The 23,441-nt window shown below is 35.7% G+C and overlaps 1 protein-coding gene across 4 annotated transcripts in view; it reads left to right on the top strand.

Moving 5' to 3' along the window:
• LOC122817620 (golgin IMH1-like) overlaps positions 1-23,441 on the top strand; it is a 283,457-nt gene that overhangs the window by 175,146 nt on the left and 84,870 nt on the right. For all 4 annotated transcript variants that reach the window (XM_044090667.1, XM_044090669.1, XM_044090668.1 and 1 more), the window contains exon 5: positions 14,806-14,889. In XM_044090667.1, coding sequence (XP_043946602.1) covers positions 14,806-14,889 — 84 coding nt within the window. The remainder of the gene's footprint in view (positions 1-14,805; positions 14,890-23,441) is intronic.

Genomic DNA, 23,441 nt, shown 5'->3' with positions numbered 1-23,441 from the left:
TTCTGAAGCAGCTAAATTAAGCAGAATAAATGCCTTTGTATGTGCATCTTTCTCAGAAAAAGCAGCCTGCATGAAAATATTGTACTCTTGTTCAAATATTCTCCAGTTTTCATCAATATTATTATCAAATGTAAGTGGACCAGGTCTGACAAATCCCTCTGCCATGCCAACGAACAGTAGCATAGACCTGCCCCATATAATTATGTATAAACATACACCAGGTACTTGGAAAAAATATTCAACTGCAACACAGTCCCTTTGAGATGACTGCATTGTGTAAAATAACTCTACTGTAATACTACACAAACTTGCAAATACTTTGCACACCTCAGATAGCTCACATATCTTTAGTTAATATGAAAAAGCACATAGCGAAAAAAATGCAGCTGTTTTCCCTTTTTTATACATTTTATGCAATTCCGAAGTTATTTCAATCATTTTTCTATTTTTATCAACATATCGTAATTTTCAGCATTTCATTTAATTAGAAAGTTGTTTTGAATGGTTTTAATGCTTCATTTTATATTTGAGCAAAAAATTATTTAAATGGGTTTTAGTACCTGAATTTGTCTTTCTCACCTGTCTGTGAGTCATTTGAGCAGGGATAATTCACTCCAGTATGCCCCTCAACTGCAACTGTGTCCCTTATGGTCTTGAAGTTTTTGCTTCAGACTCCTTTTTGGCACCACATCATTTTAAACATGCTGCTTCTGACACCACGTCCCTCATCTTGTGTATTCAAATAAGATGATGAGGCTGAGTGTTCATAAAGTAGCTTATTACACACAAACATCAGGATGGTTGACTGAAACATTAAACTAAACAAACTGACCTCTACACTCATGCATGCTTTCACTCTGGCTACTCACTAAAAATGGCACTCTTGTTTCCACATGCTGTGTACTTATATACACATGCCCAAGGACCGAAATGGTTCTTGAAGGTACATACACACACTGATGCACACACATCATGAATCTAGACTTTGCAAATGAGTTTGACACCATCCCCGGCTCTGGTATCATAGATAAACTTGTACCAGTTAAACGTAAATCTCTATGTAACTCATTGATGATCTAACTAGATCACAAACAGAATACAGGAAATTAGGGTGGGCTTCTCTACGTCCTCCAAATGAACTGTCACTAAGCTGGGTACTACAGGGTTTGGTCCCTGGGACCACTCCTCTTTGGCATTTACTTCTAGGAGGTTGAAGCAAATGTTAAGGGTTTAAGGCTGACCAAGTTTACAAATGACTGCAAACTTGGTGTGGTCATTAACTCCCCAGGAGAGAGCAAAGCCCCACAAGATGGCCTTTCCCAAACAAATAGCTGGTGTTAAAACTATGGACTAAATCTAAATGTCAAGAAATGTATAACAGTATCCTTTGGCAGGCATGACTTCTCCTATAACTATCACAATGACACAACCTCCCTGTAAGTTGATCCTGTAAGTCAGGGATCTGAGAACCTATGTAAACAACAAACTGTCCTTTGATCACTGCATATCCGCTATTGTAAGGCAGTCCTTTTTTACTACATAACTTATATTTAAAGTCATAGTGTCCATGTCAAAAGATCTAATTATTTCACTGTACTCCGCTCTAATTAGTCCAGTCATTCAGTACAATTCCCCTTTTGGTATTTACCTGTCCAAACACCTGTCACAACTTGAAAGACTGCAATCCTCTCTCGCTATAAAAAATCAAGAGCCTATATCAAAGCCTTGTCTCTCTTCTCCAAACCATAAAGGATGCTAGAAGGTGACCTCTGCCTTGCATATATATTTTTAACAGACGCTATCCTTTCAGACCTATCAAACATTCATGCTAACACCTGCTCAAGGGATTTCAGTATCTTCTGTGACATAAACAGGGCATGTTGAAGGGATAGGAATGTATTACAGAGAATACCACTCACTTCAGTGGGACCCGTATTCCTTTCACTTGATGTGTGGTCTGATTTTACCAGGGAGGAAGTTACTACTGGTGCAGAGCAAACATACCCCATATTAGTAAGGACCAAATCTAGAATTTTGCTGCCCTTGGCTGGAGTTTGGATTAACTGGTCTAGTGAGTTTGTATTAATGAAGTTCAGAAATTTCTGTGTATATTTGATTGAAGTTGTACAAGTCTCCCAGTATATGAAGGGGTAGTTGAAGTCCCCTAGGAGGATGATGTATGACTTAATACATAGAAACTCCATATAAGTTAGGTAGGAGGTGTGAGCCAAGGTGCACAAAGAGGGGGTGCTATAATTACCTATGATATGATAATGGGCTTGTTAATAGTAGGTTGGATGTAAAGTAATTCCATTGTGATGATGATGCACATATTTATGGTTTCCAGGGTAGGGAGTAATTGTTGGGAGTGGAGTTTTTTATGGCTTCTAGTGTTGAGTAGTAATACCTTAATTTTTTGTTTGTTAAGCAGGTTAGTCCTGTTGGGCTAGTAGCCTCCTTTCAGGGAGACCTGAGGTGGTATTTATACTACTAGTAATACTAGGGGAAATTTGGAAAGGACATTGGGGAATTTCTCCTATTCTTTTCAGTAGGAGAATACTTTGAGTGTTACGCATCCTGACTTCCTGTTTCCTGTCCAGGCATAGAGACAGCCAGGAGGAACAGGGAGAAACATGGATGCTGAGAACCAAGACAATCTGGAAGTAAAATGTATTGAAAATGAAGACAAATGGAAGAATCCCTACCAGAAATATTTTCAAGTGATGTGGGGTCCAGATAAAACAATGTCTGCTGATGGTGAAGAGATCAGAAAGGAGATTGAGCTAAATGCAGTGGTGGAGATGGCTTCAGAAGATTTGCAGAAAACCCTGTTTGAAAGAGAAGCAGCAGCAGGAAAAAATGCATTATTTCAACCCTCTAATTGGAAGGGTTGCAGGATGAGTATCTAGAGGAGGTAGTTAACCAGAGTGAGCTAGAAAGTGGCACTGCTATATCCTGGAATGACATTATGGAAAAATAGAGGAGAGAGAAAGAGAAGGAATAAGAGCCAGAGAACATTCCAGAAAAAAAGGCCTGTGCTCAAACGGTGGAAGGAGGAGCTAAGGAGAAGACAGAGATGAAGGAAGTAAAGGAAAAATATGTTGCTCAGGTGAACAGTAAAAAAAGAAAAAGGCCTGGGTGGATATGATGTATGGGACAATGTTACTGTACCTCTGAAAGTAAAAGCTGAAGAGGCAAGAGCTTTCATTTTAATTAAAAGAAACTTTTTGTGACTTGTTTTTTGAAACTGTCCAGGCTATGGAAAACTTTTTGGGGGCCTATAAAAACAAAAAAGCAGATTTTCCATGGTCAGAATATGTTGTGCGAGCCTTTTTCTGGCAAACAGAAAAAGAAACCTGATTCGGTTTAGAACTGAAGTGGGAGCAAAAGAACTGAGAGAATAATTGTTGACCATATATAAAGAAGTGGTGGACACTGGGACACGCCTACATTGGCCAGTAATCAAGGAGCCTCAATCCTCACCACTGGCAACAGTGAGGGATGTACACAATGGGAAGATGACAATTACACACATAGTAAAGTGCAATTTCCCTTAAGAGCACACCGAGATCACAGTCAGTCTGGGGCTGGTTTCTCGCTCTTTCTCCAGATCCCCAATAAGACTCTCTATTGGCACAGCTATAGATTTAAGATCTCAAGTGAGTGGCCAAACTAAGACCTCCAGCACCCTCTCTGTCCAACCATGTCACTGCCCAATTAGCTGACACACACACACACACACACACACACACACACACACACACACACACACACACACACACACACACAGATTTGACTGATATACAAACACACACACCTGGGAGGCTAGCACAGGTTTACTAGCTATGCTCCTTTCTGCCCAGACTATAAGGTAGTACCAGCTGCCAACAGCCACCCCTACTTATCAGCTACTATAAGACCCTTACAAATGGCGACCAATCCTACTGTATAATGTTACTATAAATCCAAATGGTAGTTTTGACCAAATTTGCAAGGCTATTTAGGAGTGGCCTGTACAGTGTCACCAAATACATATGCAAGTACCCTAAGAGCTTAAATATGTCTCACAAATATCAGCCTAAAAGACTGCTTTAAATATATTTAATGATAAATAATAAAAGAACAAGACAATACTCAGAAAACAAATACATTTACTTCAGAGTTCAAAATCACAGGAAATATTTGAAAAAACATTGCAGGACAGTCTTGTATAAGAACAAAAACATCTAAACTAATCTTTACTATACTCCTATGTATCTCTAAGAGACATACTATGCCCCAAGTCTTACTTACAGACAACATGCAGGCAGAAGTACCAAGTGGATGTTTCTAGGTCCAAGACAAGATACAAAATGCCCAGTCTCACTGAGAGTCCCCAAATTAATATAAAACATTACTTCTGGGTTAGTCTGGATGACATCATTTTTTATCACCTGACTTCAGTTCCCAGGCTAAACCAGAAACTAATAGAATTTTAACATCTCTGTGTTAGAAATACATATCTCTCAGATCTTTGCTCAGAACTGTGTAGCTGCTAGGAACTCATAAAGCAATCAAGCACTTTACATTTTAAACCTAGTAATTACTTTTCTTTTCAGACAATATAAAAACTTACTTCTATATCTAGACAATGTGTCTGCTTGCTGCATTGAAACTAACTTTTACAGCACATTGTAAATCACTTAATTTCAACTTATTTTCTTGAAGTTTTGTAAGTTCCAGCAGGGTATGCTGTGGTTATATTCTTGAAGCTCAGTATATAACATACAGTTCTGTATAAATCATATCAATATTCACAAATGACATATAATTATTTACAAAATTCCAGATAAATGAGCTGGCAGTGTCACAGACACTACTAAAATCTATGATGAAATAGGATTATGGACTGGGAGTTGGAAATGTGGAATAATTTTAAAAATGGAAAATGACAATGTGATACACATACCTAGTATTATTAATGTGCATGGCAATAGAAGTTTTGTGAGGTACAGAGGACAACCAAAGACTTGTTATTTTTGTGGAAAAAGTGGTCATTTAGTTAATGAATGTGGCAAAAGAAAGACATTATTTCTATGGGCAGACTGGTCATAATGCAAAGAAATATGAAGTGAAATGTAATAAATGTGGTAATACAGGACATTCATGGTTAGAATGTGAGGTAGAAATACAAGAAAATGAAAATGGAAATGAAAATGAAATTATACAAGAAAGTTAGAAAAAAATGCTATACAAGAATGCACAACACAGGAAAAAAAACATAGAAATGGTATTTAAATTTAAAGGGAAAGACAAAGGGGAAAAGAAAGCAAGACTGATGAAACAAGTGAAGACTAGAGTGGCATACAGTAAAAGGCAAATAAAAATTCAACAGGAAAGAGTGAGGGAAGGAAAAAGAAAATTTAAAAATATAATGAGACTACAAAAGGATAGGGATAAGAAGATTATTCTAATAATTGTTCTATAAAGCTGAAAATATTACTTTTGAATATGAACAGTATGAAGAATATTAAGATAAGAATTAGTATTTAACAATGGTGTGCTGCAGTAGATGTTCAAGTAATAGTGTTAGAAGATATTAGAATGCAAACACAAGAAGAAGGGGTGCAAACAGAAAAACTTTGCCTTTATTCCAAATAACAGTACCATTCCAAAGAAACATGTTCAGATTTTTATACTGTGCCAAGAAAATATTCAAATATTATATTATAATAGTAGAAATGGGCCAAGTAACAGTAGTATATAGAAGATGAAAAAATATTTATAAAGATTAACAGCTTTATATGCTTATGTGACAAAAAAGAAAGAAAAAATGTTTAAAAGTCTACCACATCATATCTGTGTTAACATGGATATGATAATGACAAGTGACTTTAATTGTAATTTAAGAAATAAAAAGAATAATTGTGATGTTAACATGGTTATTGGAATTATGAGGAGTGGAAAATTAAAATATGGGAACATAAACACTGGATTTACAAAAAAAATGAAATTAAAAAAAATAAATTGATTATTTTTGATATCAGAATGCCTAAAATTACACAAAAAGGAATTAAATATAATGGGTTCACTGATCATGTGGCAATGTGGATAAGAATTCATGAAACTGAGGAATATATTAAAACAGGAAAAGACAAAAAGAGTAAATGAAAGAGTTAGATTTAGAAGAAAGAAAAGAAATGTCAGAATTATAGCAACATATCAGTATGGCAGATTTTTATAAACTCTGAAAAATATGGTGCATTCAGTTCAAAAAGAAATACAAACATTTTTAGAATGTATACAAAAAGGAAAGGAAAAAATGAAATGCAAAATATTAAGTCAAAAATATTTAAAGAGTTGAATGAGAAGAAAAATCATTTTATGCAAAAGAACAAATTTTATAGAAGAAATCAGCATAAGGTTAATAAATGATAGATAAGCAAAGATATTGCTTAAAAGGAAAAAAAGAATCAGCAGCACCATACTTATGTAAAATTGTAAAAGAAGGAAAGATAAGAGAATTAAAAAATAAAGAAGGGAAACAAGTTAAAAAACACGGAGAAATATATGAAATAATTAAAGAATACGTATGGTGAAACATTAAATAAGGAAATAATGAATATTTAGAGAGAAAAATAATTATAAAATGAGTTGAATGAAATCTTGAAAGATATTAACATTAATTCAGCTACAGGTTTGGACAGAATTGAATATAGTATGTACAAAAATGTATGAATGGCAAAAATGGTGTTTATAGAAGTAATTGAGTGGCTAAAAAGTGGAATTAGGTATAAAGAAATTTGCACAGGTGTGATAAAATTTCTATTACAGAAAGGCAATAAAGATGAAATAAAAAACTGGAGATCAATTACACTGAACAACACAGAGTATAAAAGTTCATGAGAATAGTAACTAAAAGACTACAATGTAAAATAGAAAGATTATATGATCAGAATTTGTTTGGGAGAAAAGGAAAGGGGGGTCAAGACCTATTGTGGATAATAAGGAAAGTAATTGATGAAATTATTAATAAAAACATGGAAACAAAAATCATAAGTGATTCAGTAAGGTATATGATGATATTCAGTATAAAGCATTACGGGGAATTTTACAAGCATGCAACCTAAGTGAAAAAATATTAGAAGTAATTAAATCAATATATGAAAAGAATTATGTGAAACTGAATGTAAACGGTTGGATTGGGGAAGATTTGAAAATAGTGTGTGGTATAAAACAAGGATGTCCTTCAAGCAGTATGATCTTTGCTATAACCATGAACACAGTAGTAATGTAAATTACTAAAATGTCAAGTAAAGGAGGATATAGAATTATGGAGGAGATACAGTTACCAATAATGTATACTTATACTAATATTGTAGTACTAGTCATATTTATGAACATCTAAGAGACATAAGAAAAAATAAAAAAGATACAAGTGCACTGGCGAAACATTGCATGGACTGTCCTGGTCATGCCTTTAAATTTACCATCCTAGAAGTTCTTGATATTGATGTTGGGGGGGGGCATGGGCATTGCATTTAGAAAGATAGGAAGCCTTATGGCAGATCCTTCTTAATGCTATGCAATGGCTGGGATTAAATGATTCTTTTTTTCTATTTCCTGATTTTTAAAACTTAAAGCCTTAGAAAGGTAGCTTTATATATATACACATTTCATGTGTTCATATATATATATATATATATATATATATATATATATATGTTTGTATATGTTTAGTTTTAAAAGTTGATTTTTTAAAAAGGGGGGTTGTCTGTGGTTTCATGTCTTTTTTATATAATAGATTTGGTAAATATGTATGGGACAATTTTTTTTTTTTAATATATACATTGGTATTCATTTGCAGGGTCCAACATATGCGGTAATGGCACTTTAAGATTTTATTGCCAATTTCTGGTTCCTGTTGCTCATTGGTTGATTTTTAAGGGGTGTGTGTCTGTTTTAAATGTTTTTATATGATGGGAATGTATTAATCTAATGTTCTGATAAAGTCTCTGAATTGTCAGAGACAAAAGCACTTATTCACAGTCTTTTTGAAATAAACTTTGTGTATTTAGAGGATACTGCATCTGCCTATTTTCCTGTTACCAGCTTTGTATTTTTTGTCTGTGTCTTTTTCATGGATTTTACTGTTTATAATGGCATCAGGCATACAGGAAGGGGAGTCGCAAGTGCTGTTCAAACAAGATATCAGGCAATCCATCAGTGACCTGACTTTGCTTATGCAGCAAATGTCACGGAGATTGGATTGCATTGAACGGATGCATATGTTGCAGATGCCCCTGGGGGTGGTTTCTAACAGCAGGGAAATGCACCCTTTGAGGCAAGTGGAGGGGAATTATGTTCAACACTTGCTGCAAGGACAGGATCTCCATCGGATTTTGGGTCAGTCTGTAGCCGTTAATAATCCACTTCTACAGACATACCAAGAACAACATAATGTGAATATGGAACTACATAATGAGGTTCCTGCAATCAATGACTGGCTTGCTCCGAATTTTAGTTTTTCAGCTGACCCACGAGTAAGTATTGCCAGTTATCATGATAACTTGAATAAACTTGACCATTCACTTCTTAAAATTAAGAAACTTCAGCTTGACAATAAGTATTTCAAGGAGTGTCTCAAGTTGAAGTTAGTTCCTAAAGAACTACGTGTATGGCGGTTTCCTACTGGTTTGGTCGCTAATTCTGTTCTTCATAAGGAATTGTTACAGATGTTTGACTGACATGGCTTCTAATACATGCAGCTTGTGGTCAAACATGAGAAGTTTATTAACTGTTTGAGTAGGGAGGCAACTAAGTTGGATAAGAGGACCGTACGTGATTCATTGCATGAAATCAATGTTTTTGATTATAACCATGTTTTTAAGAGTATTCAACACCAGCATGAACATTAAGAACAGGAAATTAAAAAAGATAGAGAGAGACAGGTTTGAATATAACCATAACAGTGCCTATCCTAAACCACCTAAGTCACAAAGCTGGGGTGAGAGTCAACATCTAAGTAATATGGTAACTGAACAGGAAGTTTTTTTAGACATGGAAGAATACCCCCCACTGAGATGATCAGAATGTCTAAGGAAGTGCAGCTGCAGGGACAACCATGTGCAGAGGGAACAGTATGTGAACAGGGATTAAGGTGTTTTTCCGTTCAATTTAAGAGGGAACCCAAGAGGGAACCAGAGGGGAAAGTCGTCAAGGATAGAGATTATTTCTGTTAATGGAAGTCATAATTTATTTCTGTTTGTCTAGCCATCTTAATTCTAGAGGGGATTTTAAATTATTTAATTTTTCCACAATGCCTATAGATGAGCTGGATTGTGATTTACTTGCAAGGGGCTTGACTAAACTGATTCCCGAGATGTGGCTTGTCAGCTTCCACTGATTTGCAGACTTGCCCAGATGTGTGTGATATAAACCATACAGCCCTGAGGGGACTCAAATCATCAACCTTTTATTTTTTTTTTTGTTACCTTACACTACAAAGCACTTAATGTATACAATGTATAAATCAAATTCAATTAAACAGCTTTATTAATTTAAAAAAGCACACTGAATCTATCCTGAATAAAAATAAACTTGAATAAACCAGAGTTAGCGTTTGCCAATAAGGTTTCCTCAAACTAATGAGCCCTGAAAATGTAGCTATACTATAAGTATAACCAATAAAATAATAGCAAGAAATCATGACTTGTTTTTACAATACAAACATTAAGACAAATGTAGTATAAAAAGTTATATTTTTTTATTCTACTGTAATTACTATACAACAGATAGCTAAACATACAACAGTCTGTGTCCGTGCAAACTTCATATTTATATTTGTAAATTATAACTTCATTGAGTATTCTGAGTGTTTGGATGATAATAGATGTACAACTTCAATACTTTCCTTATGTGGTACTACTGTATATAGTAGAAATATATCCCATCTTACAAACATCAGAGTTTCAGGTGTAACAAGTAAATGTATTACATGCCTTTTGCTCTTCAAATAATATGATTTTTCAACAGTCATTGTCTAAACTCAACCATTTTTATAAAATGCTTTAGTGCTGTAGGCAGCATTCAGAGAAGGATCCTATATATAACTGTGAAAGTGTGAATCACTGAAAATCTGTACAGAAAGTTTTGAAAATTCCCCAACAGCTTTTTAATAGCATTATAGCTGTTGACGTTTAACCTACTTTGTTTTTTCATGGCAGAAATGTGATCTTAGATTGCATGTGTGCTGCTATGTACGAGGGTGTGGGGGCAGGTATCTTAAATGGAGGAGTTCAAGTTTCATGGTGCAGTGAAAAGTAATTTAGGACTGCTAATGCCTGAAATATTGTCTTAATTGAATTAGTTTATACTGAGCACTGTCTGTTAATATAATAATTTAAAAGAAATGATAAACAAAACATGGTAATGTATAATTTACCCTTATTGAACACTCAGGCAAAAGGAAATGCTTATGTCTGTCTTTTATTTTTTTATTTATTTTTTTCATGATTTTAGGTGTTGTTGGTCTAATCAAATCCACCTTTCAGAAACAAAATGTATCTTCATTGTGCCATACCACTGCTTGGGATTAAATGTATGGATTAAATACTGGAAAAAGGCTTTTCAACCAAACCCATTACACTTGTGGAGAATCTTTCAAAATTTACAAAAATAAATTTCTCTCAACTTATAAAAGTAACAAATCAGAAGGAATAGCTGCAGAGGCAAACTACCTTCTGTTGTTTCTGTTATAATACCAGTTTATAAAAAGGCATACTTTTGTTAGTCTAAAGCTAATCATTCCTACTTTAATCCTTCAGTGAGAATGGAATGTATTGGGGAGCTAGTCCCAAAGCACTGTGGTTTTATCTGCACATGCCTTTTTGGAGGTAATAATCTACAAAAGGTATAAAGGTAAAGTCATGCTAAATTGGTGGAGGTAATAACAGAAAATGTGTGATGTCAAGAAGCGAGACCCAGCAGTAGTTCTGTAAGCAGAGAGTATTTATATTTCTGTAGTATATAGGATAGGTTGCTACAAATATATTTTTAGTGTTTCTTGAGCAATAACATCATGCTGAACAGTTGCATATGTCATTCATAAGTTCTAACCATGGCTCTGTAGAGCAGTTGTAGACATTTTCACATACATCATTCCTTGTACTCTGAATACCTATGTCTCAAGTTGAAAACTGTGTTTAGAGTTACAAAATATATGGGGAAAATGGTTTAAAACATTCCCCTAACAGCAAATGTGGTGCTATTTAAGCATCTTCAATTTCCAGAGAAATTATCAATAGAAGTTCATACATTAATGTTAAGAATCAGTAGAAAGTAAACTGAGTATACAGTATAGACCTGTATTATTGACTAGAAATTATAAAACAAGGTAAGTGAAAACAAAAAAGGTTACTTTTATGTTAAAAAGTCTCATATTAATAGGCTTAAAGTATTTGGCCTTGAAAAAGAAACCATGCAGACATTGAAATCCTGCAGGCTCTAATCCCTGTAAAGCATAAATAACTGATGTGTTTATCATTTAAATTACAGTTCATTCAGTTACTTATGGGGCCATGTGTTTAGCACAAAGGTTTGCTTAAAAAATAAATGTGTGGCACAGACCATTGGCGTTGGGCATATTGTTTTCATGAGTTACTTAAGAAGGTATAGCAACTGTAAAAGGAGGAAAGAGAAGACACCTTCTCACCTCTCGTTAATAAGAGCAAAAAGGCAACTATAGTTATAAAGGTTTACGACTACATGCCTATTGGGCTTTCAGAAAATAAGCTAAATGTTACATCAAATAACTCCCTCTAAAAGAAAAAATTGCCATTCAGAAATGTCAATCATTACTTTCAGTCTGAGGAACTCTTTTACTTTACAAAATGTCATAATATACTACAATACAATTACAGTTTTGCTTGTATTATTTTAGCAGCACACAACCTTCATCATGAATGGTATTATTTTTCCTGTCCAATACTAAATGAGATAGGAGCTAGTGCAAAGTAAAGTCATGGGCCAGAAGTTGAAGAGGTCGGCTCTGGTGAAAAGCATGTGTGCATTGCAATAAAAACTGGACATAGCATCAGTTATGGACTACAGATTCTGCAGCCACACAAAATTTACAGTTGGCAAACATTTAAGCAATAATCTATGACTGTGTGTTGGTAATACCGGATTTACCCACGGCTGGCATGGTTTCTTCATAAGGCCAAACACTGAGTAATGGAACAAAGCTATCTGTGGGTAAATCCTGTGTTAACCACATACAAGAGTGGATTATTCCTATTACTCAATTACATTATTTAAGGAAAAAATCATATCTTTTCTAAATATATGATTTTTCCTTAAATAATGTAATTGTCTGGGGCACTTAGATGACATATTGTGCTTGTTCTACATGTACCAGCTAAACAGAACATTGTCTTTGGCACTGGCACCCCACCAAAATCACTGAGGGCTGAAGTCATTGAGTGCCTTGGGACTGATTGCACATTTCCCATTATGGGAAGCTGAGTTTTTTTTTTTTTGTTAAATAAATATACTTGCATAACCTGCTCTGTGGTGCAGAGTATTTAAGATTGTTTTAAAAGCAGTTTGAATTCTCTGCCTAGTAGCAAGGAGAAAGTAAACTAAACTGCTATTTAAAAAAGTCTTAAACTAATAGTCTGCTCCATGGGAGCAGGTTACAAGGAGGCATTACAGTGCATAGTTCAACATAAAGATTGGCCATGCAACAACCTGACTTCTTTCCATTGGTATATGGGCAATTTACAATGGGCATTCTGGTTGGACTGTCCAATCAGTGTGCTCATTTTTGAATGGCAATGAACCGTTGTAGTATAATTATGCACATACTGTGTTTCACACTGCATTTTCTGTACTGTATCTGCTGGCCTCTGAATCTCTCAGTGTCTATATTTCTAAACACATTAACATGCAAGCTCTCAGTGCAGTGTGAAATTCAGTGTAATGTAAGATGCACACTGCAATTTATTAAATATTGCTGAAATGTTTATTTATGTGCCTTGAAAAAGAAAATGATACATTTTGCATAGAGCTTAGTTAAGGAAAACATATCTATATCTATTCATACTAAAGAGAATCCACTGACAACAAGATCCCTTTATTTACTGAACAATGTCAGAATGCAATAGTGAAATGCTGAAAGCATTATTAATAAACTATTTTCTGACTTTTCCTTTAAGCTTAAATAGCAAGCTAGAGTTATTAATGAACAAGTGAAGAAGTATCCCTATAATGTATCATAAAGACATATCAAGAATCTTGAATGCCCTCTTTTAGTCTTGGTTGGATTTATTTCTATTTAAAGTCAATGTATTTTAAGTTGTGTCCTGGAAAAAAGCAGAGAACATTGCTAGACTTATTTGCTAACCTCTTTATTTTTATAATTATTTCTACAGAAACAGAGTATGTGTACATTGTGTCTGTGTATTGACATGACTATTGCCTGGAAAAATGTTGCACTAAAACAAGGGAGACTCAGTGATGCTTTTTATTTACCAAGCACACAAACATTTTACTGCATGAAATAAATGTAATTTCCTAACCAAAGCCTAATATCACAAACAAATATAAAAGTCATCTTGCTCCAATTCCTAGCTGGCAAGATTATTAGGATGTTTTCAGGTAATAAAACATCCAGCCAATTTCACTGCCCGATTAGTCAGAGAAGACAAATGGGTGGACTAAGTATCTATTAGGCAAAACAACTCATCAACATAAATTGATGGTGAACATGTTTAGGAAGGAACAGGTGGGACATTTGCACACAGTGACATCATCAGGGCATGCCTCTTAGTGCAAGAGATAATATGGGGTCAGAGGCCCAAAAATAAGAACATATTTTAAACATAGCTCTTACGAACTTAAACAGTTGCTAGAATAACAGGATGTGTTAGCATGCATTTTCTGAAGGATATAAAGTTTGAAACCGAAATGCAAGTCATTATTTAGTGATTTTAATCTTCAGAAATTTGACAGAAAAGCACACATTTTATGAATAGAACAAAATTTGGAGGGAAACGAGCACTCTTGATTAATTAGATCACTACAGGAGACATTTTCTTTCCCCAAAGAACAGCAACTTTGGAGCTGATTAAATTTAAGGGTGAGGGTGAAGGGGAAAACTTGGTGTGTGAATGTAGGACTTGAAATCCACAAAAGCTCATGTATGAATATAGAACCTGAAATCCTCTAAAGCCTTATATAGGAATGTTGGACTTGAAATCCAGTAATGCACCACATGTAGGAATTGAAATACAGTTTGAACATGAGTAAAGTTCAATAGTCCTAATGTTCACAGTAGTGACATTTAAGTGAGACAGGGCACATCAACCTGTTCTTTGTGGAAATGGAAGGCATAACCAAAAATTTTAGTTTTTTGCAGTGCTTCAGAAATGTTGTGCTATGCTTTGGGACATTTCGACATATGGATCTACACATACAGATGTTTTTGCATACACAAATGAGATAAATATGTACATCAAATTTGTGTGTGTTCTATGAATGAGCCATTTTTACTGCACTATAGACTGACAGGCACAACTGACAGAACTGTCATGTGGTGTGTGTATTTGCACATATGGGCATGTGAGGGGTTCTGGAAATGGCAAAAATGGTACAACTAAAGCATTTTATGTTTAGTGTGGTGATGTGTTTCTTTTCTTCTTTTCTTTATATATGTTATTTATTGGATAGTATGTATATAAACTGCACATTTCAGACATATTTGAAACAAAATGGATCACAGTCCTTAACCACTATTTATGATGTATTTGTTTTCTTGTTTTAAAGAGAATGTGACCAAACTGGAGAATGAAGTTAATGTACTCTCAGAAGAAAACTTAATTTTAAACAGAACTGCTGCTGCTTTGCAAGGTAAGAAAACATTTGCCAACTACATGCATGGAGTCTTGCCTCTATACATTTAATTGTATTCATGTCAAACTTCATGACATTTAATACACTATCAACAAGCGTCTTCCTTTTACTCATTTCATAGACTTTACTCAGATGGCTATAGGGAATGTGTTTTCAGTACAACTCTGTTTTATACCATTTTTAGACTATGTCACTCAAGAAAATAATTAGTTCAGGCCAGTATGAAACCATTAATGGGTTTACATGCTTAGACCACAGATTAAATGACGGCCTTTTTTTATGATTCCCCCCCCCCAAATTCCCAAATGTAGGTTTATTCTGGAGAAAAAATCATGATGATAATAATAAATATTTGTAAATATTGGATGAGCTTGGAAAGTGTTTTCATAGTTAGCAGGTCATTTTGTGGTCATTATTCTATTGATAGGCAATGCCTCTAAGCTGAAAAACATTATTTTGTGAGCAGTAGTTTTTGGTTTATATGTATTTGTGTCAGTTGCTATGACTGGTGACTTTGCTTTCCTCAGTACACAATGACCTCTGTGTTATGATCAATAAGTTTTGGGTTGTATGAGTTGTGGTGGTGGGAGCTCTACCCCACAAGAAATGGATGTTTTACATTTATTTTAATGTTTCCTGTGGTTGTAATGCCTAACTGAGCATTATGATAAAACATATACATCATTAATCATATGCTACATTTTCTTATGTGAATTTAGTGATGTTCTGCTTTGTTGTATTGTAAACAATCATGGCTGCTAAGTACTTTTCATTAGGTTAGTGTTTGTCTTACTTTATGCCACCTCTGCTTACTATGTATCAGCTGTGTTTTGGTTAGGAACATATTTCTGAATGTAAAGTTCCAAAAACATGTTTTTAATCACAAGTATGTCCAAGTGCTCTTCATGAAAGCACATCGATGTGCACTGAAACCAAGAAATGGAACATATCAGTCTCTATTTTATTTGGGAGGAGGTGGACAAAGCAGCCACTTAGGCTATGTTAGGGATTACACATGGATGCCCCCTCCAGTTATGTACTATCAAACCCAAAGTTGTGCACCATGATGAAAGAAAGTTATGCACTATCAGATCTAAAGTTGTGCACCATGATGAAAAAAAGTTATGTACTATCAGACGTAAAGTCATGCACCATGATGAAAGAAAGTTATGCACTATCAGACCTAAAGTCGTGCACCATGATGAAAGAACAATTCCTCAGTTCCTTTTGTTTGTAGACCCTATCGTTATACAATTCACTAATGGCAGAAGCGCTCAGATTCTGTTTTAATATACATGACTTTTCAAGCAAAAATAATTATTGTTGGTTAGTTTTAGCTATATCACTTTATATGTTGATCAGCTCTTAAGTTTAAATGTGTTTTTACTCCCAGCAATCTGGCGTGTCTCACCTATTCCATATGAGTTTTCCTGAAGATATTATGCTGAAGTCCGCTTTATTCTTTTGTACTGTCCAGAAACTAACAGCTTCGATATAGTTCTTTTTTGCATTTAGTATTACTTGGAACTCAGTCGCTGTTCTACTTTGTTGAGTGCATTTTTTGTTTATTTGGAGCTGACTTAGGGTATCTGTAGAGTGATGTTATCAGTGCACTGAATGACAGTTAATTTACTAGTGTGTATTTTATTTATGAATATGTTAAACAGAAAGGAGCTAAGGGCTGATTTCTGTCATACTCCTAGACAGGTAGGTTGGAAAAGTGAATATATATCTTTTCATTATACTGACTGAAAAATGCGAGACATGTAGCTGTTAAACCATTTTATTGTTCAAGTATTCATCATTTAGTATAATGGTTAAGGTCTTTGTCTTATAGACACAAGGTACAGGGTTTGATTCTGACCTCTCATTATTGGCTAAGCTTACAACTGCCCTTAAAGAGAGTTAGCCTAGTATTCACCTATGAACCTACTTACATGTAGTCTTATACCACATCATAGTAGGTTGTTGTAGCACCCTCAAATGATTTTTACAAGGCTAGAAAGAGGGAGGCTGTTATGCCTTGGTTTATTTCTCTATTTATTGTGTTTCTGAAAGTAAGCATAGCTTTACCTTCACAATGCAAAGGACAGCAGATAATCCATTCTGGATTGGTTATAGTAGGCTGTTTTTAGTTAGCTGGATTAAGATTTGTTTTTTATTAATTCCTCAATTATATTGGAAATAGCATGGCTATTGGCTGAAAATTTGGAATCCATTGTTGGGGTCCACCTTTGGGATTATATGACATTGTTTCTACCTTTATAGAACACATTGTTCTTCTATGGCTCTAGTAATTAAGTTTACCATTAGGTATGCAGTAGTGGCTGCAATGCATTGGTATTCTGGTGGCGATCTTATCAGGTGCTTAATATAGTAGGGTTCATTTTTTTGGGTAATTGTCCGATGCAGTTTGAAAAGATAGGTTGAAGATTAAAAGTATAGTAAATTTTCACATGTGGTGCATTTGTTGGGTTGTGTAAATTTAAAAGGGATGTAGTACCTTGTAAAAAAAGTGTGTTCATTTTGCATGCTATAGTGAAACCTGATTCATATGATAGGGGGGGTCTGATATAACTTTCTGGATTTGTTTGATTAAATCATTGACGGTGTCCAAAATATTTTTGGGTTATTTTGGGTCATAATTGTTGGCAGATTGCAAAGTTTAAAAAAATATTTTCTTTTCTTTTTGTAATGCATTTTAACATTCTTTCTAAGGGGATCTAAAATATTGTAGTGCTATACTGGTTTGTTATTTTTCCAGCATTTTCCATGCCTTATCTCTAATAGTCATTTGTATGGTTAGCTGAGGTGCAGATGAGCTTTAGACTGTTCTTCTTAGGGGTGTTACAGAGCTGAGAGAATATTTAAAGATGATTTAATTGGAGCAGTTTACAGCTGGAAATAGAATGCATTTTAGAGGGTCCAGTGGGATCATGTTTAATATTCTGTGGCATTTTTCAAACTGGCCCATCTGTCGACTGTTCATTTTGGTATTTTATATTAGGTCCACACTAAGAATATGTAGTGAAGGTATTCCTTCAATTTAATTTAGAAAAAACATCGTAGGTATATTAAGTTAGCATCCAGTCAATGATACTCTTTCTTCCTGATACATCAATTATGGCAGGTTCAGAGATGAGCAGTGTTCGATTAAACAATCAATGGGCATTAAATCTTTATTTGGCAGTAGTTCGGAAGATAATTTTGTCGAGTCTGTTTTGAAGCATCTTAACTTTATTATGTTTTGCTTTGTCTTTAGAGGACAAACTACTATAATACTTCTTCTAAGGCATCAACATTTTGTGTTTTAGGATTTTGAGATGTCAGCTATGTTTAAAACTTTGCTGAAGTTTATTTTGGTAATGGCATGGCACTTTATCACAATATTGTACTATACAATGATAAAGATATCAGAATACTGCCATTATATGATAGTGCTGCAATGTACCATGGCAATGATGTCAGAATATTGTCATTATATCATAGTGCTGCAGTGTACCATGGTAATGATGTCAGAATGCTGCTGTTTTATCACACTGTTGTACTGTGACATAGTAATGATGTCAGAATGATGTTCTATCACATTATTGTACTGTACAATGGTAATATCAGAATGCTGCTGTCTATCACATCAACGTACAGCACCATGGAAATATCTAAATGCTGTTTTATTTTGGTGTTATATTGTACCATCTTAAAGACATCATCATGCTGCTAGCCTGTCACAGTGATATACTGTACCATGGCAATGATGTCAGAATGTTGTTCTATCACACCATTGTACTGCATAATGGTAATGATGTCAGATTACTACTGCTCTAATACAGTGCTATACTATACCATGACAATGATGTCAGCATTCTGACATACTACTGTTAAAACTGTTAAACAAAAGATTAATTCAGTACCACAGTAGTAATGTCATCATCCTGTGGTAATAGAATGCTGATTTACTACAGTGATAAAGGAATGCAGCTGTATTACAGTAAAATGATAAAATGTCAGAGTACTTCAAGTGCAACAGAACTAATGTCAGTGTTGTGCAATAGTTGTGCTGTCAGAGAGATTCTGCTCCAGAACAAAAGGAGAGTTGTCCGAATTTTACAGGATATCAGTAATGATTCTGGCAAATTAGTGTACCACAGAGATGATGTCACAAAGCTGTGGCACATTAATACTCAGAGAATGAGGAATCTGAGTATATTACTGATGGATGAATGTACTCACAACAAAACCCACTGAAAACACAAAATACGGCTCACACCGATTGAAAAAACAAAACCAGTCTTATTTCCAGTCAGTGCTACAAAAAAAAAAAAACATCAAAAACAGACCACTAACTTGCAGACGTGTAGGGGTGCGGGTAGGTTGTCAGGGAAAGGGTTAGGTTTGGCACAGCTAACTATGGAGACAAAAGTTAGAGATGCTGCTCTGTACATCTTAGTCATGTGTGTTATCCCTTGCCCCAGGGTATTAAGCATCAAATACCAGTAAACAAAACACATGCATAATTCAAACATACCAGTATCCAAGCACAACAATACTTCTATATCTTTCCTAACCCTTCTTCTAACCTTAACCCTCAAAAACTTATGCATATGCATGTATGCAACCTTAATGCCAAAATGTTTAATTACAAACAAAAGTTGCAGCAGTGCTGGCTACTACCACGTAACAAATATGCGTTATTGCACTTGAACTTAATGCATGCATTTGGCCATTTCTTACACCAAGAAATCCTTTGCCCAGCTGAGCACCTGACTAAGAGTATGAACCCTCACAATGATCCTAATGCTGCTTTTTCACAGTGGAGTACCAGAAAGTTTCTGTACAGCAGCTTTGTCCTGGTATGCTGCATGTCCACATCATTACTGTCACTATACTTCTGTGCTACAGTAATGATCCCAGAGCAGTGGTGTAGTACAATAGTTCTACCAGAACTGTTCTACAAGATAGCAAACAATACTAGAATGCTTCACTGTAGCAGTGAGTACTGATGCTTGAATGCTGTTGTAATACTGCAGTGGTAATTAATAATTGTCTGAGTACTATTAAACCGATACAGTAGCATGCACTGAGGACTAAATACTGGTATAACAATGCAGTAAACACTCTACAGATGTCAAATTACTGCTCTACTACAGTAGTGATGTCAAAGTGCAGTTCTGCCACATCATCATCATTATTGTGCTTCACCACAGCAATGATATCAGAATTACATCATCACATCACTCCACAGTGTTAATTAACAGAATGTTTCTGTATAAGTCGTCATATCTAAACATTGCTTTACCAAGATAGTGATGCCAGAATGGTGTTGCACATCACTTGTGATATAATCTGCATTTCCATTCATAGGTTCATAGGTAAGTACTAGGCTATGTGCCCAAGGGCATTTATAAGCCTAGCCAGAATGTGTTGGCTTTCGCCACCCCTTTAGATTAGTCCCCTGTGCCTCTGTTGAGCAGAGCCATTAGTTCCCTGTGCCACTGTCCAGCAGAGCCACTGCAGTGATCCCCAGGGTAAATTTTCTGTTTCCTGTCCACCCGTCAAGGTTTCTCTTGAAGAGTGTTAGTGAGGGGCTCTGCCTGATGTATATTGGAATCCTGTTCCAAAGGATGGGGAGTCTCTGGGACAGGAATCTATGCCGCCAACATGTCCTGTTTATCGTTGTGGTGAGGTTTATATCTCTAGAACGTGTGGCTCTCCGGGACATGTTTTTTTAGGTGGAGCATGTCCATCAATTCTGGGTTGGACATGGCCATGTATGTCAGGCAGAGATCACCTCTGAGTAAGCGGTATGCAACAGAGTACAGCTGGAGTTTTTTGAGTTGGGCTGCATAGGGCATCTGTTTGAGGCCAGTAATCCTCTTGGTGAGGTATTTGTGTGGTCTTTTCAGCTGTTGCAGGTGTCTTGTAAGGTATACCTCAAATGGGGCATTTTATTCTATGATGGGTCTAATGGGTGATGAGTAGAGAGGCACAATAACCTCTTTTGTTCTAGATGTGAACCCTTTTGTGATTAGGTGTGCCAGAGAGAGATGCAGCATAAATGATGTCAAAATGCTGCTATACCACAAGTGTGTGATTAAAATATGTCATAGCAGTGATGTCAGAATCCTGCTGAATAATAAAGGTGATGTCAGCATATGTTACACAGCAGGCAATGGTCAATGGCAAAATTAGCTGGAAATTTCTATAGTGGCAACTATTAATGCCCTGGACTCATGAACAATTTAAAGTATCACTCTGTGATAAAGAGCAGCCGATTGTAATTCAATTTAAGAGCCATAGAGAAATAATCAGTTTACCTTCACTCTTGTGTAACAAAATCTAATGATGGAAATGTATTAGATTTTTTCATACTTTATTTAAGCCGTTTCCAGGATGATTTGTAAGTTTTGTTTAAAAGAAGAAAACTGCAATGAGTGCATAAATTAGTAACTGCGGTCTTGGGTTTCTTTGCTGAATTGTTTTGAATGATTTCCTAAGCTTTTTTTAGCTTTTTTTTTATACTACAGATATTACACATTCTTGTTTCCTGAGGTTTCTCAGATACTTAATAATACAAATAAGTGACTAGTCAGTCAGTACTGAGATCAGCAGACAGGTCAATAGCTGACACAATGAGGTCAGGCACCAATGTATGCCCACGGCAGTTGGTTGTAGAAATAACCATCAAAGCAAACCCAAATCTTTTCATTACAGTAATGAATTCTCTAATAAGGATCATGGACTCCTCATTGGTTTGGATACTGAAATCACCCCAAATGTGACAGTTTGGGCTAATCAAGACCAAGACCCAGTTAATAAGAAATCTGAGAATTATTGAAGGAATGCCCTCATACAACCGAGTTGCTGGCAGAGAAGAGGTTAAGTCTTTTACCAAACAGATGCAAGGCACAGCGTTGGATTCCGGCCACTCATTGTTGGCTAGGTCTATAATCATCTGCATACTGATAGCCTAGTATTTTTAGAAGTGTTGGTGTAATGGTTAGGGCATTTACCTCATCGGTACATGTAGCTAGCATCTACACTGATCACACATACAAAAGGAGTGGTGCATTTTACCTTTGGTCTGACACAGCGAAGAGTAAAACGATGTCATTATCCCACTCCCCAATCATTCCTGAATGCAGGTGCTGAATAATGAACACATCGGGCATATAAGCTTAATTGACGTTAAAAGACTGAAGGATGATGCCACAATACGAAAAAACATGACTGATTTTAATAATTGGCTAAGTTTCTGGTGTCATTCTAAGGGGGTGCAATATTTGTCAGCATAAAAGGAGATGTTCAGCAGACCACGCTGCTTTGCCAGGGATGATCAGCACCTTTTCCCTATAGGCTCTCAAATATTAGCAAAAACAGTAGCCGTTTTTAGGCAATGACAAACTGAAAGTACTTCAAAAATAGGAAATAAAAAAACAAGAAAATCTAAAGTTGTTACTGCTCAATGCTAGGAGTCTAAACAAGAAACTTCACTCCCTAGAAACTCTCTTCACCCTAGAGAATGATGAGGTATGTGTGGTCACTGAGACACGGTTTAAATCTGGAAAGATCACGCCAACAGTGCCAGATTATAATGCCTTCCACACATTTAAACCAGTTACTACACACAGATAGGTACTAAAGGTGGAGGTGTCTCAATTTACATCTGCAATAAATATCCCTTAAGGCTGGTCAAACAGGACAATGCACTTAAGTTTCAAGTTCAAATCATCATAGGCAATATCCAATACTACTTCCTTGCAAGCTATATGTCCCCCTCTGTGACTGAGGAAACCCATACCATGTTTTTAAACTTATTGGAAACACTCACCATCAAATCCATTACCTTTCCTCATGGTGACTTTAATTATCCTACTATTAACTGTGAATCATGTAGGATACCTAACGTACAGGCTCAGAGATTCCTGTACTTTGTAAACACAAACTCCCTGGACCAGGTTGTCAGTACACTGACCAGGGGTGCAACCATACTGAATCTGGTCCTCACTAATATGGGAGAGTGCTGCACTCCCCCCTAGTATAATGTCTCCTCTAGTAAGGTCAGGCAACAAAATGGTCTCTTTTGAAGTATTAAAAAAAAAACTGGAACCCTAGCTAACCCTGGAATATTCAGTAACTACTCTAAGGCTAACTTCTTACTATTAAGCAATAACCTGGCAAAATTTAAAGCCCCTAAAAATCCTGTGAACACTGCTACCTATGTGGAACTTTTCACAGAAACTTTATTCAAGCATGCTTATAGCTGCATAAAGGCAGCTGTACCCACCAGGAAATAGTACAGAACGAAGTCATAAAACAAGCCATCCTGGTGCATCATCATCATCAACAGGCTGTATAACAGGAGGAAGAACATCATGGCAAAAACTAGGAGGTGCAGCACCCAGCAGGATAAAAGACTGAATCCAGTTTGGTTTTGTCAAGGGCATGTCATGCAATTTCAACCCGGTGAACTTCTTCGAGAAGGTCAGCAAAGCAATGGATGAGGACAAAATGGTTCACACTGCCTACCTTGACCTGCCCATTGCATTTTA

The sequence above is a fragment of the Protopterus annectens genome, chromosome 13.part0, assembly GCF_019279795.1.
Source record: "Protopterus annectens isolate FY-2018-M chromosome 13.part0, PAN1.0, whole genome shotgun sequence".
In the NCBI taxonomy this organism is placed as follows: Eukaryota; Metazoa; Chordata; order Ceratodontiformes; family Protopteridae; genus Protopterus; species Protopterus annectens.
This window is presented reverse-complemented; position numbering and strand designations above follow the sequence as displayed.